Below are 18887 nucleotides of genomic sequence, written 5' to 3'. Positions count from 1 at the left end.
TTCCTTGCTCTCTCAGGCTGGTGGTCTCCTAATGAGCAAATTTCACTGGAAATTACATCTTACCTGTCCATGTTTTACCAATATTTTTAGGTTTAAAAATTAGCTGGACAAAAAAGTTAAAGGCTAATTTAACAGATTATGGCTACTCTCAAAGTAATCAAACACATTTTAACCTAAAAGACAACCTGCCGGGCCGGCCTGGTGGCGCACTGGAGAGTGTGCCGGTTGGGAGTGCGGTGGCGCTCCCGCCGAGGGTTCGGATCCCATGTGGAGACCGGTTCCCGCTCACAAAGATGCAAAGAGATGCAAAACAAAACAAAACAAAAAAACCCAAACAAACAGACAGGAAGTACAGACTATTAGGCTAGGCATAATAGTCTGAGCGTAGTGCGGGTGCAACACCGAGGGTTGCGATCCTGTTGCCAGTCCCCAGTACGGGCGTGACACCGAGGGTTGCGATCCCGTTACCAGTCAGTAAAAAAGACAAAAAGGAAAAAATAAAAAATATAAAAAATAAAAGACAACCTGCCTTTGAAAAACCATTGTATAACACATTTCAAGGGGCAGAAAAGTGAGAAAGAGCAAAGCCATGGGATGGTGCTATTTTTATCTGGAAGATGGTAACCAGTGTGGGTGAAAGAGAGGGTTCACGAAAGCAAAGATAAAGCTAGAATGGTAGGTGGGGGTGAGATTGTGAAAGGCCTCAAAGGCCGGCTGAAAGCATACCTTTCATGGGTGGGCAACAGAAGCCATTAACTGGCAGGTCAAAAAGACTACATACAGATGACAACTAAGGGAATAGAAAAAGACAACCAGTTTAACGCAAAATATTAAACCTGGTTTTAGATTTGCTGAATTTATGAGGTTGAAATAAAAATGTTCAGTATTATAATTTAGCGGTCCCAAGCTCAGTGTGCTGCCACAGCAACAGAAGAAAAAGTTGAAGGGGAAGAAAAAAAGTCCATCAGGTGCTTGGCCAGTCTAACAATTACCTGCACAGAATCTTAGGTACCTTTTTACTACATTCTGCAAAGATGAGCACAAATTATCAGGCATAATACTAACTTTAATGAGACAATCCCAATATCGTAAAGCTACATACTTCCCAGATCTAGTACCATTTCTGTAGATTCTGCAAAGATGAGCACAAATTATCAGGCATAATACTAACTCTAATGAGACAATCCCAATATCGTAAAGCTACATACTTCCCAGATCTAGTACCATTTCTGTAGTGTTTTCTCTAATAAATCTGACTAAATCTTAGATTATTCTATGTTCAAATCTGTATTGCTTAAATTCCAAAATCATGGTGTACTTTTTCATGGTTTTGAACATTCAAGATTTCTCATCAGCTCTCAAGCCAAACACACATATCTCTTCTAGAAATAATGAGCCTTCCCCCTCAGGACATCCAATTTGTATCCTCTACTACCTTCATTAAACAAGGCACTAGACACTTCCAGGATTTTTTTTCCAGGTTAAGTGATATTACCTAACCCTTAATTTGAAGTATATAAAAATCAATAGTTCCCCTGGTACAAAAATAAGAGTTTTAAACCAATAACTCAAAGTGTGGTCAACAGACAACTGCTGGCCCACAAACTGATTACAGTCTACAGTGAGGTTAAGTACAGAAATGGCAAGTAAACTTTTAGAAACTGTTATAGCAATGTGACAATTTTACATCAGCTGAAACTAATCAAATTCAAACTTACATTTTATATGCATTTTTTCATCTTATCTTTATCCTTTTACAAAAGTATTAATTTGGAAGTTGTTCGAAAAAATATATATTTTTTTATATATTTTTTATATATTATAAATATATAATTTATTATAATAAATTTATTTATAATAAATTAATATATTTATAAATATATAATATATATTATATATATAAATATATTTTATATATAATTTATTTTATCTATTATTATCTATCTATTTTTTTTTCCCTCCAAAGTATGAGATGTACCAGTTCAGATCACAAACTCTAGGAGCTATACTACCCAGGTTGGAATCCCAGCTCTGCCATTCACAGCTGTACAAGTTTGAGCAAGTAACTTAACCTACCTGGGCCTCAGTTACCTCATCTTAAAATGGGCATACTAGCTCTTACCTCATGGGATTATTGTGGGGATTAAATGAATTAATAAATAAAAACTATTTAAATTGTCTGCTACATAGGAAACACAAAATAAATATTACTTTAAAAAGAGTGGCTAAAAATCGTAACTATACAGTTGCTTGGCTTCTTATTCTCCAAATATTTTATTCAAGGCAAACCGTATGGCCACACGCTGTGTTGGATATGCTATTTGATTTGTTTTAGAAAGCAAAAAAAAAAAAGGTTTTGTTTTCAGTATCTGCAGGAGACTGGTTCCAGGCCCCCTCAGATACCAAAATCCAAGGATGCTCAAGTTCCTGATATAAAATTGCATAATATTTGAGTATAACTTATGCACATCCTCCCATATACTTTAAATCATCTCTAGATTACTTATAATAACTAATACAATGTAAATGCTATGTGAATAATAGTTCTTATATTGTACTGTTTAGGGAATAATGACAAAAGATCTGTACATGTTCAGTATAGACACCACCACTGCAGGCAGGCCTAACTACATTTTCGATTGGAGGTTGGCTAAATCCACGATGCAGAACCTGCAGATATGGAAGGCCAACTGTATATCACTTTCCTGTATTCCCTAAATTATTTGTATCTGATGCTTCTAGATATAAAGTAGAAGGAATCACCTTTTCTCCCCAGAGCAACAGTGACCAATGACACTACAAAGTCATTTTAAAGTAACATGCCACCAAGGATAGCCCACTTACCCTACTTCTAAAGGTACTCCCAGATACCCTATTTCCCCTTTTCTGTAATGAAGGCATCAAACTCTATGGCCTTATTCCCCATACTCTTGGCCTCAATAAATTAATGAATGGCTAGAATGTGGCAGTGAGCTGAACTATTATCAAGGAATGGCATAAAGAACATTGAAATCAAGCACCAAAATAAAACAGATCAAATGGGGCTAGAGAAAGAAAGGAACTGTCTAAGTTAGGCACATTAGTCACAAATTAGTTACAAATAGTAACACCAATCCTCACACCTCATCCAAACTATGAGCTTTTACTTGATAGGTAACATTTACTAAGCAGGCAGTGTGCTACATATTTTTATATACATTATCTCTATAAATTACACATTATCTCAATGTATTCAATCTTCACAATTCTGTGAAACTACTATTTTCTCCACTCTCCAGACAAACTTAAGCCTCAGAAAGTTAATGCATCCTAGCTACACTGTACATTTAAATCCAGGACTATCGGGGGTTTATGGCTAGGGATATCATATGTCCTAGTTTTATGTTTGTAGTTTTGAAAATAATTATTACTAGAACCCTCAATTCACTCTCAAAGGTGCCCAAAAATGGTTACCAAGGTCAATTCTTTCCAGGCAGCATAACCCTAACAGTATATAAGAGGGTACTTCAAAAAGTTCATGAAAAATAGAATTGGAAGTTAATACGATTCTTTCCATGAACTTCAGAAAGTTCAGGACTCTGAGACCCCATGTATCAATTTTGCTTCAAAAGACAGTACTTCTAGGGCTGGCCCGGTGGCGCACTGCTACAGTGCGCCGCTTGGGAGCACGGTGGTGCTCCCGCCGAGGGTTCGGATCCCACATACGGACCAGTTCCCGCTCACTGGCTGAGCGAGGTGCGGGAGCAATACCGAGGGTTGCGATCCCGTTGCCGGTCCCGGTCCAGTACGGGCGCGACACTGAGGGTTGCGATCTGTTGCCGGACACGAAAAAAGACAAAAAGGAAAAAAAAAAAAGACATATTAAAATGATTGAAACAATAATAAAAAATAGTGGTAGCTGGAGTACTGAGGAAGAGCTGTGATAATTTGTACAAACTTCGTTGTGTCTAAAAATACTTCAAGGGCTGGCCAGCTAGCTCAGTTGGTTAGTGTAGTGCTGATAACACCAAGGTCCAGGGTTTGGATCCCCATACCAGCCAGCCACCAAAAAAAAAAAAAAAGCTGTTTAATCTACTTAAATAACAATAATCCAATTACCTGATCAAAATTAACGACTAGCACTAGATTCATAAGTGAGCAGAGTTGATTGAGCTTATTAGGCTACAGCCTAATATTTATATGTCTGGATAGTCAGCCAGCTTAACATTTTGTCACTTTTTTTTTTTCCTGACCGGTAAGGGGATCGCAACCCTCGGCATGGTGTTGCCTGCACCACGCTCAGCCAGCGAGCGCACCGACCACCCCCATATAGGATCCAAACCCTCAGCGTCGGCGCTACACTGCACTATCCAGAGTGAGCCACGGGGCCAGCCCCATTTTGTCAATTTTTTAAAAATCCTTACAGCCCACAACTGAATTTCTGATCTTCTAATACACAATTTTAAAATTTAGAAGCATTTTTAATTACTAAAAGGACTCGTGGACACTTTATTACATTTTAAAATAAACTAACTTTTAAGGGAGCACTAATATCTATCAACCAAATTACTCTGCACATCTTATCCTTAGATCAAGATTACAAATTCAGATTGGAGTGGTGGGGGGGTGAGTGATGACAAAGACAAGAAATAACAGATGTGTGAATGTGACCTAGAAAGATAACGAGGCTAGGGCCGGCCCGGTGGCGCAATGGATAGTGCGCCGCTTGGGAAGCGCAGCGGCGCTCCCGNGACACTGAGGGTTGCGATCCGTTGCCGGACACAGAAAAAAGACAAAAAAAAAAAAAAAGAAAGAAAGATAACGAGGCTAACAATAAAATTTAAATGTCACCACCATTTAAACCAAATGCTACCAGAAAATTCATATTTAAAAATAACTATAGAAATATTTACATAAGTTGAACATTATACAAAAGTCAAAATGCTTCAAAATACATCAATAACACTAAAACAAGCATTTTCACTGCACAAAACCATGTTGATTGTGGTAACAGAGTAATTTCTATTTTAATTATTCTTTAAATCTTTATAATAAAAATTTGAAAGGCAAACCTTTTAAAGAAAACTTCAACTGCTGCTTAAGTTTATAACTTTTAAAACTTTCAAAAGCATAACTAAAATTTAATAATACTAATTAAATTTTGGGTTTTTTTTTTTTTCCTTTTTGTCTCTTTTACTGACCAGTAATGGGATCGCAACCCTCGGTGTCGCGCCCGTACCGGGGCCTGGCAACGGGATCGCCACCCTCGGTGTTGCGCCCGCACTGCGCTCAGCCAGTGAGCGGGAACCGGTCTCCACATGGGATCCAAACCCTTGGCGGGAGTGCCGCCGCACTCCCAAGCGACGCACTCTCCAGTGCGCCACCGGGCAGGCCCTAAATTTTGGTTTTTTAAGAAATTCAATCTTTAAGTCAGTTTAAACAAATGGGCAGTTGAACTATTTAAATTCCATGTGTTTTTTAAAAGTTCAATAATGTTGAAAGTTAAAAGTTAAAATTTCAATGTAAACTGTAGCCTTAATAAGGAAACTGGACTTGCAGATTACAGACCCATATAAACAATTAGCACCTTCATTTAGAGCGCTTTACTTTTGAGAAGTCCTAAATAAACTGCAGTATATCCTGATAATGGAATATTCAGTATTAAAAAGAAATCAGCTATCAAGCCACAAAAAGACATGGAGGAAACTTAAATGCATATTACTAAGTGAAAGAAGTCAATCTGAAAAAGATACATACTGTATATTTCCAACTATACGACATTCTGGAAAAGGCAAAAGAGATGCAGGGGAGATTTTAAACAGGCAGAATAGAGAGGATTTTTACAGCAGTAAACTATCCTGTATGATACTATAATGTTAGATACATGTCAGATACATTTGTCAAACCCCATACAATGTACAACACCAAGAGTGAACCCTAATGTAAAGTATGGACTTTGGGTGACAATGATGAGTCAATGTAGTTTCATCAATTGTAACAAAAGTCCCACTTTGGTGCAGGATGTTGATAATGGGGAAGCTCTGTACTTTCTGCTCAATTTTGCTGTGAACCTAAAACTGCTCTTAAAAAAAAAAGTATTTAAAAGGAAAAAAAGAAAAAGACACAAAAAGGGAAAAGGTAAGGGGAAAAAAAGTCCACAAACAAGTGAACCAAAATATATTACCAGAGAACACCTATTTGTTGGGATTAGATTTTTTACTGTATTCACACTAATCTAAACGTTCCAAATTTATTATAACAAAATTATAGTGAAGTCCAAATATATCCCTTAGTCTACTTCTGGACTGCTCAGTGTGTCCCAGTGATGTGCCAGTCCACTTCTCCAACAATATCACATTTTAAAAAGTTATCATTGTTTAGTAATGTTTTTCCTCATGGTAAGGCACAAGTTCTGTTCCCCCTTCCCCTTTCTCTTCCTTTTCAAAAATGTACTGCCAATTTTCATTAGTTTATATTTCAAAATAAACTTCACAATCATTTTATAAAGCAATGGTTGGCAAACTCTTTTCTGTAAAGGCCCAGATTTTAGGCTGGTAATCTATCATTTATTCTTCTTCGTTTTGGTTCTTTTTACAACCCTTTAAAATGTAAAAGCCATTCTTAGCCAGCAGGCCAAAATCTTCAGACTCCAGCATAAAGTGTAGTACCCCACCTCCTGGAACATCCTGGCATTTTGTTTCAATTTACACTGAATTTAGGTTTTAAATTCAGGAAGAATGAACATCTTTCCAATATTAAATCTTTTTCAAAAGCAAGCTTTGACTGATTCTTCATTTATTAAAGTCCTCTTACATTACTTTACATTAAAGTCCTTAGTACAGGTGTATAGCTTTTATTTATGAATCCTGCAAATTACTTGTTAGTTTCATAATTCCTGAGCCCCTGTGGAAGGCACTTGCACTCAGGCACATGAATGCTGGAAATTACTTGCTAGGTTTATTATTCCTGGCACTTTTTGCCAATATTATAGAAAAACTAACACTGTATTCTATAATTGGAATGAAACAATAAGTTACTTTTAAAATGTAAACATTATTTTTTTCCTGTTCAGTAATTCAGTAACTTAAGGGAGAGCTGGGTTACGCACCTGGTACAAAACAGGCACTCAAATGTTTGAATAAATTAATGTTATTTAATGTTGCTCCCTATCAAAATCTCCCTGAAACTATAGTAAAGGAATTTAAGAAGAAAAACAAACAAAAAAACCCCCCAAAACCCAACATGCATGCAAGTATAGGGAGAGCAGGAGGAAAAAAGGGGAGAGAGAAGCTAGAATATAGATGGACAAGTGGTAACTGATCAACGTATACAGCAGGATCCTTAGAGTCAGTAGCTGGCAGCAACTTTAAGATCTGAGTGAACAAAGGGGGTGGTAAATCAAAAAGAATTCATGAAAGCTGTTTAGGAAGCAGCTAGATCCGTCAGTCCCCTCCACTACTCCAAATCAGTAGGACTGCTGCCATGAGTTCAAAAAGAAAAAAGAAAATAAGCAACTTGGAGGAAACAGGGAAAAGAAAATGCCTTTTAAAAACATGTCTCTCTCTCTATATATATATCCTCAAAAAGATAGGTTAAGATTTTGCATGCATATAACAATTATAGGAAGCTATAAAAGTGAACATTCTAAAGACAAAAAAGGGAGAGAGAGGAAATGGGGGAAGGGAGGGAAAACACCTAGAAACTAAAAATAAAACATAAAAGCTTGGAAAATAAGTAAGATTTCCCAGAGAACTAGTCCAAGAGATCCAATATCTGAGTAACTGTTTCAAAGAGAAGAGAAAAAAGAGGAAACTCACTAATAAATCTGTCAGAAGTGATGGATATAAGTTGCCAAATTTAAAAAGCCCACTAAGTACCAAGCTTAATGGACAAAAACACACTAAGCTAAGCCTCTGTGAAATGGAGACAAAGAGTCTGCAAATTTCCAGAGAGTGGGAATGAAAGGGGAACTGTTCACATTAAAAAAAAAAAAAGCCATCAAAATAATTTCAGACTTATCAATAGCTACAAGAGAAGCTGATCATGAAACAATGACTTCAAAATTCTGAAGAAAAGAATTTTATGTCCAGCCAAACTATGAGTATGACACTGCTTAATATTCAGGCTCTCAAAAATCTTTAACTCCAAGTACCTTTTATCAAAAAACTACTGGAGGTGAGATCCACTGAAGCAAGACAAGAAACCAAGTAAAAGGGAGACAAAGGGCACAGCAAATGAAGGGGTGCAATATAGCCACATGAGAGGCAATCAGGAACACAGTAAAAGGAGATCCAAGAAAAAACAGATGTACACCAGACACAGAGAGAAAAAGTCCAGAGTGGAGCAATGTCAATCAGGCAAATGTGACTGGAGTAATGTGATCTGATGACTGTTATGACCAAGATGCCTCTAAGTCTACCTTTCTGAAAAACACCGAATGCTGTGGTGGTCTGACCCAGACTTTTACAACTACACTTAACTCAGTTTGACCATGTGTATTAATTAAGTTCCTTTTCTCTCCTCTGTGCCCTGCTCCCTAAATCAGCTAAGAATTTTACAACAGAAGAATCTGATTTAACCCAATCTTAAAACAAGATATATAGAGCAGCCTACTCCCAGAGACCACCCTCCTACTGAAGGTTCTTTGCCTGGCCCACACCACAGCCCCACCAAATAACTGTAAAGTTCTGTATTCCCAGGACATGTTCATGATCTTTCCTGCTGGTTTCCCCAAGAGGCGCTCTAATAGAAATTCCAGGAAGCTGAAGCCAAACTATAAGCCAGAAACTGTGTTCAGATTATCTTCTCCCAGGAGCCTTCATCCAACAGTAGCAATACTGTCCTTTCCTTATACATCATTTAGGTTTTCCGTTTTTCTAAAACTAAATAACACATAGCTTAAAGATACACACATTGGAGAGATTACTGTTAAAGGGGGGGGGGGGGATTAACACAAAAGTGAGGCTAGAAGATGGGGGAGGAGCCAAAGAAATAAGAATCTAATAATGGAGAATGAAAAAAGGTGAGGCACTAACAATGTGCTGGTGATGGGCACAGGGTCTTCAGGTTATTACAGGTTGAGCATCCCTAAACCAAAATCCAAAACTTTTTGAATGCCGACATAACATTCAAATGAAATGCTCATTTGCAGCACTGTGGATTTCAGATTTTTGGATTAGGGATGCTCAACCGGTATGTGTTCTGTCAATATTACAAAATCCAAAAAAATCCAAAATCCAAAACACTCAATTGTCCAAGCACTTCAGATAAGGCATAGTGAACCTGCACTCTAAAATTTATGCACACATTTTATACTTTGTTTCTATATATATAAATACTTCACTATTTCAGAAAAGGTGGGGATCTCAAAAAAAAAAAAATTGTAGTCTAACAGCCAACTACAGCTATAGAAGTGCTTTATTCGATTAGTAGAATTTTAAAATTTTCATTCTGATGCTAAAACATTTACCTTAAAGATATACTACCTCATGGATGAAATGATATAGGTAAAAGGCAACATCTGAAATAGCAAATGGTTATAACCTAAATGTTGACCAACACAGAAATAATTATTTTAAAACCATACCATGTAATACATATCACCAGGAAAAAAAAAGCAAAAGCTTTATGTATGGGTACATAATGGTCTACAAGACATATTATTGAGTGAAAAACATACGTGCCAGAATAATGCATACAGCTGATTATCATTTATTTTTTTTAAAGAATATATATCATATTTGCTTGTGTATACACAAATCTCTATGGAATGATAAAGAAGTGACAATGCTAGTTGCCTCTAGAGGTGATCTGCCTGGATAGGGAATCAGTTTGAGAAGGAGACTTCACAGTATATACTGTTGTACAAAATTTAAGTTTTAAAAAATGTAAAGTACACACACATTAAAAAACAGAAAAAAAAGATTAACCCATAGGACAATTTTAATTCCATACAAGACCAAATAATTATTTTGCAAAGTTTAAAACACATAGAGAAGGTTTTCTAGGATAAAATTAAACAATAATTTATTCAAACTGGACATATCCTGTTGTACCTTACAAACTTAAGCTAAATACAATACATAAATATGTGTTTGTATTCATCAGAGTATGTTAGATTCTAGAGCCCTACTGTGCAATTTGGTAGCCAATAGCTACATGTGGCTAATTAGTTATTAAAATTAAGTAATGTTTAGAATTCATTCCCTTGGTTGCACTAGCCACATTTTCAAGTGTTCTACTGCCACATAGGGCTAGTGGCTACTATACTGGACAGCACAATAGAACAGTTTCATCATCACAGAAAGTTCTCTTGGACAGCTGGCCCTTTTCTAGAAGGACTCTGAAAAAACTGGTAACAGTGTGTGATTTGGAAAGGGGAAACTAGGTGGCTGGAGGAGATAGGTAGGAAATAGGTTTTTCATGTTAATAAAAGATAGGATTTAGCTTATGCCAGACAGTGTCTTTAACGTTTCAAGTAAACTCGATCCTTATTGTACTTCAGTATAATGGGTTTCCTCTGTAATCCTACGTTCTTTAATGAATTTTAAAACATTATGAGAATGGGGCCACAGGTGTCACCAGTCTGCTAAAGGGATCCATTTGAATTCTGGACCACAAGCATGTATAAGTAATTCAAGAAAAAAAATTATAAAAATAAATAAAAGCTAAATGCCATTATCTATAAACCAAAATCCAAATGAGATTTTTACAATCCAAAACATGATAAAAAATAAAGTGTACAATTTCAAATGAAAAAAAAAAAATCACTCCCAATCCCACCATCTGTAAGCCATCTGGTAAATCCTTTCAGAGATATGACTTTATACTTATTTGTGTATAATGATGACCCATGCATCAATTTTATCCCTATCAGACGAGTTTTACTGAAGGTAGCACTGGACTACTTAGTTTTGAATTTTAGTTTCTTTTTTTGAACAGGAGAGTAACAATGCTTTAGACCTGGTCGTTTGAGTTCCAGCTCTCTCACTTAGGAACTATGTGGCCTTGGTAGGGGGGGAAACAATCACTTGAAATATGAATTCCTCACCTATAAAAATATCCATTTTATTAAATAGAAAAAAAACAAGAAAAACATGTACATTTCATCTTTCCATTAAAATGTCAAATTTTCTCACCTTAGTAACTTGAAGTTACCAGACTTTGTGGCTACACAGGCTACTGTCCCATAATAGTTTTTCATATCAATACTAATATGTTGACAAAAATATTAAAACCTTATTTACTGTCACTGTAATAAGCAGAGCACATAAAGAATTATAACGAATTTCTATATAGCAGTTTGTAGTAATGAGCTTAAAATATACAATAAAAACATGTAAATGTGCAATTTAGCTGACAAAACTATTTTATTATTTGCCAGACCTTTCACCAAAATTACTAAAAGTACTAAGATAATTTAGTCTAAATTCCACATTCTCAAATTTTTTAAAAACTTACTAAAATTGTTTCATTAGCAAAATCTTTAAGTGACAAATCATTCCCATTGGCAAATGCCAGAAATCAAATGAGAAAGTGGTAGAAGGGAAGTGGCCATTTGCTTTCTTCAGAAATATACCCATAAAGTTCTAGACCACTTACTAAAATATGATCAGTATAACGGCTTGTTTAGTCCTCAGATTCAGACACCAAGATGCTATTTTCTTAGGATTCTACACTTTTGTCATACAACATTGTACTGCACTAGGGCCTAAAAACAAACGCCTACACATTTTATTTTACAGCTATAGCAAAATACTAAGTGAGCTTATCAAAATTAATCTCCCCTTCTAAAGTCACCCAAGAAAAGCACACTGCATGCCTATTGGAAAGACAATGTCATGGTTAAGAACACATACTCTGCAATTTGGCTGTTTTAGTTTGAACTCCACCTCACCACTTATTAGCTATGTGATTTGGGGGCAAATTACTCAAAGTTACTTAATCTCTGTGCCATGGTTTCCTCATCTGTGAAATAACAATACCACCTACCTCATAGGACTTCTGTAAGGATTAAGCAAATATGAATATATATATACATATAGCACTTCGTGTAGTGCCTGACATATAGTAAGTGCTATGTGTTAACAATTAACAATTATTAAAAAATAAAGATCTGTGTACATTAGAAATGGCTTTTACAAACAGGTTATGTTTGAAAAGTCTTTTTTTTTTTTTAGTTAGTTGCTTAGAACTACAAATCCGTATCCCTGGAAATCCAATGCTGGTTAGATTTGTCATGGTTCCACAGAAACCCAACACAGTGTGATTACGTTTTATCTTCCCCTTGTTTCCATGGAATAATGTATCAAAAATTCCAACTGGGAAAAAACCCTTGCGTTTCTGACTACATTCTCAGGTTCTAGAAGTGCCTAGTAATGACTACCAATATTTTAGAGACAAAAATGACCCTTTCTGGGTTTTTTCTACGGATACGACTAGGGACTTCTGAAGGAACACTAGTGATTTTTATGGTAGGGATAGAAGTGGGAAGAATATTAGAGGGTCATGGATCAAAGGCTTTGCATTTCTTGCTAATGACCAAGAATTGATAATCAAAGGGCAGCTATGTGAATTTCCATGCATGGATATAACTGCATGTAATACATTCATGGAGTATTTATTTAGTTCTTCACAACTGACAAATTGTCATCTTTGAATACTGCATTTAAAAATCAAAATTACTGTAAGATATCTTATCATTTTTCAGCTAGATTTAGAAATGTCAGTCTTCAAGGTTGCACAGATATTAAAATGAGACTATAACCTATGCTCATTTCCATTTCTCAAAAAAGCCTCTATGACAAAGATGATGCAAAGATAGGCACCAAAAGATTAAGGAAATTTCCAGTGGTAGCAGGAAGGAAAAGTAAAAAAAAGTACCATTGCTAGAACAACTATTTCACAGGTCTTTTGTTAAATCTAGGACTGCTGGTACATATATTACATTCTTAACCTTCTTTAAATTAAACAGAATGGTTTACAAAAATGTTTTTTGCCTACAATTTTCTGTCCAAATTGGATTAAGCTTACGTCTTGCATATTATTCTCTGCAAGGTCAGTGCGTAAACTGTGTCTGTGTCTACATTTGATTTCTATATGTCAAATAATTACGGACATTAACTCAGAGTAGAAAGTGAAGTGAAATTTGGAATATAAACACCAGAACAAATCTTATTTGGTTTATTAATGAACTTTGATATATTAAGTTCTTTCATTAAAGCAAAAACATTTAAAAAAAAATACTGATTTACAAGGATTGCTGGTCAATCAGTTTTTCACTAACAAATACGTTGAATTATATAACACAATATGTATTAATCAATATGTATGTAAGACTTATTTGTGCTTAATAAACTCTCTGTAATACAAAGCATGTTTCTAAACTATAAAAAAGAAACATTAGATAAGTTGACTGTCCAAGTAGACTCATATATGAAATTAATGTACAGTTAAAAAATTCAAGAGATGCAATGTAAAAACAAGTAGAATTATATAATTCAGTATAACTAAAGAAATGAAAATTAATCTCTTATCTTGAAAAGAACAGGTCAAAGAAAAAAACAAAAACACAACAACAGTCCAATAATGAAGAATGCAGAATCAAATAAAGTTACAAAGAAACATGACCCACTGGAGGTAAGATAGCCTGGGGAAACTGTTTTGCCATCTTCACTGACTACTATCAAGTCTAATTTTGACCTAGTCACGATTCAAATGCCAACAGGATAACAGGAGAATACTGTTTGTCCCAATCTTCAAAATTTTGCCATGCTACCTGTAAAGAGATAAAATGCTTCCCTTAATTTTCCCTTTCCAGCTTCTCAACAAATTTAATTATCTGTAAGCCATCTCAGCGGAACAACTCATACACACAATTAAGAAAAAGCGACACAACATCAAATTGAAAATGATTGACATTATATGTAATTTCCATAGAGAAATATTGTCCAAATGCCTATGAAAGGTGGGATAAGCAGGAAAAACCCATGGCTCTTTAAGTACTATGGTTATGCACAGCAGAAAAGTATTAAGGAAACTCACAGGCTGGTCAAAATAGCAATGAACAGGTATGATTTCTGCAGGCTTCACTAGGGGTACCACAACTGCAATCCAATACTAATGAGTTGCTTCCCAGCCCCCACCCCACCCCCAAAATCCAACTATTAAAAACTGTCGGGCCGGCCTGTGGCTCACTCGGGAGAGTGCGGTGCTGATAACACCAAGGCCACAGGTTCGGATTGTATATAAAGATGGCCGGTTGGCTCACTGGCTGAGCGTGGTGCTGACAACACCAAGCCAAAGGTTGAGATCCCCTTCCCGGTCCTCTTAAAAAAAAAAAAAAAAAAAAAAAAAAAAAAAAAAACAAGAAAAAAACTGTCATCATCCTCAAACTACTATACTTTTAGTTTCCACCTTCACACACTAGGTTTTCAGGTTTCCCTATTCCCCAAATTTAAATGCACTATCCAAATCTCCACAGGTCAGTACTAGAACAAATACTGTATTGCTAACCACATCACTGGGAATTAAGCTCTTTAAGAGTTTACACTGACCAAGGAACAGAATCACATCTTGTATAACTTTGTATCCTAAAGAATATTTGGTAACAATGTCCTAAATATATCAGGGGCTATAAATATTTACTGACTCAAAAACGTCCTTCATCGCCTTGTAGTTCTGGGCTATTGAAACAAAACTGCACAGCTTTGCAAAATCCAAGGAACACAAATGTTACTGAAACTTTACAGAATATATGATTGCTTTACTATTTAGGGATTTTTAGCTTTGCCCCTATTATCAGCTGTCATGCTTTTTACTTACAGTGGTATAGTGGGGAGCAGATCCAGTCAAAAGTGGACATCAGAACCCATCAAGAGTTTTAAATTTAAATTTTACATATTTATCCTTCATTAATGAAATGTAACATTAATGTTCTGAAGTCCGGTAATTGTATAATAACTTAAGAGACAGTTTTTGCAGTCAACCTAATTCCCAGGAACATAAATGAAAACTGGTGCCAATAGAAGAACAAGTAATCAAGCAGAAAAGCTGATTTTAATTGTGGCAACGAGGTAAGAATAGTTTACATGAGCGTAACTAAAAATAAGCCATTTTGTAGTCTATAGGTAAGTTTTTGAAATAGTTATAAAAGTCTTTAAAAGTCAAAGCAAATTGGTAAACCATTCCCCAAACCACAGGCTACCATGAAAAAACACACAAAAAACACCTGGCAACCAACATCTAGAACTGCTTCCAAAGTATCAAAGGTTTTCTGATTGCTAATATACTCCATTAAGCACCCAAGGCATTGTCACTTAGGTGTGTCATTCCTAAAATGGCAACACAGGTCCAGAAATTTCGGTAAGTGCCGTCAAACCCAAACTATGACAAAGATACTCTCCTGCGACCCTTCTGCCCTAGTACCAGCTTGCTCTAGTTAAGTTTAAAACGGTGCCTAAATTGAGAGGAAAGCCTGTAGCATGGATAAAGAGAAAAAAATCAAATGGAAAAGTAATTTTAAAAGTTAAATTTCTATTTCCAACAAACTACGTCTTTGAAATCTTCCAGAAGATAAAGACACGGAAAAACAGATGGATCAAGACCCGTTCGCATTCTCAGAGGCGTGCGCATTGCGCCGAAACGAAGAATGAATGGAAGACAGGCGCGTGTGAAATGCAGGTCCGGCCGGCGACCAGACCCGCAGTGGCGAGCAGTAGGCCTCGCTCCTCCCCCTTCCCTCCTCCATGACAGCCCAGTCCCAAGCATGGAGGGGCGAGGACAATGTGATCCCCCTTCTCACCACCAACCATCCCTCATCCTACTCGGAGTGCTTCAACGCGCGACACGGGGCTTTCCTCCCCACTCCAAACCTTTCTCGCCTCCCCTGCCGCCAACCCCGGCAACTCTCCGGCACGCTGGAGTAACATGCGCTCGCCCTTCTCGGCTCCCCTCCGCTGGGTCGAAGTTTCTCCGCGCGTGCCGCCGCACCACTCCCGCCTAACCCACTCTCCGGGAACGCGCGCCCACCGGCTCTCCACCCCACCCGTCTAATGAAGACCTGCGCGTGCCCCGCACCCGAGCCTTTGGGCTGGAGCTCGGGAGAGAGGGAGAGAAAGGCTGCCCCGGGGCTCCCTCCACCATCTCATTCCAGGCCGGCTCGCCGCCCACCCTCTCTGCAGATCCTGGCGACCGCTCGGAGCCGGCCCCGCGCCCTCCTATCACGCAGACACAGTCCCCACACACCTAGCCCAGAACCCCAGTCACCCCCAACCCTTGTAACACCTCGCGGCTCCGCAGGAGGTGCCACGCCGCCCTTCCCCCACCCTCTCCCCCAGTTCTCTGGCCCCCACCAGAAAGTGTGCGCTACACGCCGCCTCAGCCAGTCTCCGGGGCGCCCCCAGTTGCCGGCGGGAGGTCATGCCCAAGAAGAGGGGGAGGGGGCGGCAAGGAGTAGCGTGCGCGCCGGGAACGCCGTCCCGCGGGGTCCCCAGTCTGAAGGGAGACACAGCGCGGGGACCGGTGGGGGTGGGGGCCAAAGGCAATACTCACCGGTTCCACAGTCGCCATCTTAGATCGATCTGATCGCACAACCGCTCCTGAAGGGGGGTGAGAGGAAAAAAATGAGATTCAAACCGGATTGGCCGGCTACTGTCCACGTGACGGACGTGTCCGTTTGGCCCTGGCAGGGCCTGCGCAAGACTGCGGCTGCGTGGGAAACGAGAGGCTTCTGGGAAGTGGAGTTTCTCTCCGTCTTTTTTTTTTTCCTTTAAGCAAAGAAGTTTTTTTAAAAAAAGGAGTGTTCACGTGGGCTATGGGTAGAGCGCGCAGTTCTCAACGCAGCGGACACTCGCGTTCTGGAGGGTGGTTTTCAGTCTTCTCTTCCGCTTGGGTCTCATTTACTGCCAAGCATCCCTACTGTGTCCTTTGTCGCCCTGTCCTCCCATCTTCCCCGGAAGGTTGGGAAGGAACCGCAGGCTCAGCACACACAGTAAGACTTCATTTGCTTTGTTGAGGTCCTAGGACACGTTGATTCTGTGTTTATTTAGTTTTCTTTTGACCTCCCACCATTTTCTCTTAATTTCAAAAAGAAGCGGCGCTGGGAGTCCTCTAAGCAATCAACCCTCCCGCGTCCGCCGGCTCTGCTAACAGTGGTAGTCATGCATTGCCATCACTGCGAAAGACGATGGGAGCAACAGCCTACGGCACCCACGTGCCTCCGGCTGGGAAGGCAGAGTGGACCCGACAGCCTTCCCTGGCCCAAATCCTGAGATTAAGACCTCAGGGCTGAAGTTGCGTGGAAGCAAAAATTATTTGGAAGTTCTGTCCGATCGGTTCCAGTATTCTGCTCTAACGTGAACGGAAATACTCTAAGTCCAGGTGCCAGCCAGGGAAGCCACTCCGGGCCTCGCTGACTAAGCCCTGGACAGACCGTCAGGAGTCGTTAGGCCGGGTCAACTATGACTCTTAACGTTGACTCATTCTCTTTCGGCGAGTGACTTAGTCATTCAGTGCCTCAGCTTTTTCATTTATGAACCAAAGGAGATAATACACCTACCTCACAAGGGTGTGCTGTGGTAATGACTGTACCAGCTTTGAAAATGCATCAGATTCTATAAATGCTTCGTAATAACCGCGTGTCTTCTTAAGGATCAGCTGCTTCCCCTGCTATTTTTTTAAACAATGTTTTTAATTTTTCTTATGTTTACTTTGTTACATTATTATGTGCACGAATGCAGTTTCAAAATGTCAAGACCATTTTTTTCTTTACAACAGTAGCTGTCCTCAGTAGAGGCTTTAATGTTTAGGAAATTATTGTTATGTTCACAGTAATCACTGGCAATTAGAAATTTGTCCCCATGCTGGCACCTTACATTTCTTTCGCCTCTAAGATGCTGTGCTATCATTTCTCAATACAGTGTTACTTTGCACAGTTATTAATACAACAAATAGAGGTGAAGAACTCTATTAGAGTTCTACTACACAGTTCTAATAAGGAGGATGCTATGTATTTTCCTGCTTAATATTAGCACCAGGAAAAGCAGTATAGGCAGGCCTGCCTCCTTATGGTGTTGCTGATGTCCAGAGCTGTGTCATACCTATTATTGAGTACATAATGGATGCTTGAGTTGGCTAACACATAATTGAGGTGGTGTAAGAACTCAAAGCCATTGCTTGTTTGGTTTATCTGGAGGTTAGAGGTTATTAATGAAAGCGTTTGTCTTCTCAGCTTAACTCCAGTAGCTTCTAAAGTAGATAGCATTCTAAAAAATAAAAATAAAAAATAAATGGATTTCTACTTACAGAGACTATCTACTGTTACTTAAACTATCCAAAGTAATCACAGTTGATCTCACTGATATTTTCTGCTGGTTAAAAGCAGTATCTGGTTACCTTCTTTGAAGGGACAGCATAGATGTCCTATTTTCTTGAAGCTGCCAGCTAACAGAGCAAAGAATCAATGAGATTGGCAAGGAAATAGCAATATGGGACTGAAAGCCAGTGATGTTCTTAAAACTTTTCAAACAGTAGTTTCTTTTAAAAATTTTCTCTTGATCAGAAATATCCCTACTCTTGTCAATCAAGTCTTGTACTTTTACAATACTTATGTATGCTCCTATTGCTTGTAGTTTAATTTCTCACCATTTTTGCATATGCTTTCCTACATGAGATTTATGGCACATTCATGTGTCTTTGCCTAATATTGAGATTCTGCCATGTCAAAGATTTGGCGATTTGGTTTTTTAAGTGGTTGTTTTGTTTTTTTTCTAATCTTAAATACACACAGCAGAAATTTTATATTTTTATTTCTCTATTAATCCACAAAAAAACTACATTTATTTCCTTACTACTATATTCATGCTTCTACTTAAGGAAAAAAAAGTTTAATTAAAAGACTATGAAATGGG

At 38.1% G+C, this 18887-nt stretch overlaps 1 protein-coding gene across 1 annotated transcript in view; it reads right to left on the bottom strand.

The window, feature by feature from the left end:
• EIF4E (eukaryotic translation initiation factor 4E) overlaps positions 1-16596 on the bottom strand; it is a 35474-nt gene extending 18878 nt beyond the window's left edge. The window contains exon 1 of the mRNA XM_008591338.1: positions 16531-16596. Within this exon, the coding sequence (XP_008589560.1) occupies positions 16531-16548 (18 nt within the window). The 5' untranslated portion in view covers positions 16549-16596. The remainder of the gene's footprint in view (positions 1-16530) is intronic.
• Positions 16597-18887: the final 2291 nt, after the last annotated feature.

The sequence above is a fragment of the Galeopterus variegatus genome, unplaced genomic scaffold (assembly GCF_000696425.1).
Source record: "Galeopterus variegatus unplaced genomic scaffold, G_variegatus-3.0.2 Scaffold6845, whole genome shotgun sequence".
Lineage (NCBI taxonomy): Eukaryota > Metazoa > Chordata > Mammalia > Dermoptera > Cynocephalidae > Galeopterus > Galeopterus variegatus.
Note: the sequence above shows the minus strand (reverse complement) of the source record. Positions and strands in the feature narration are given on the sequence as shown.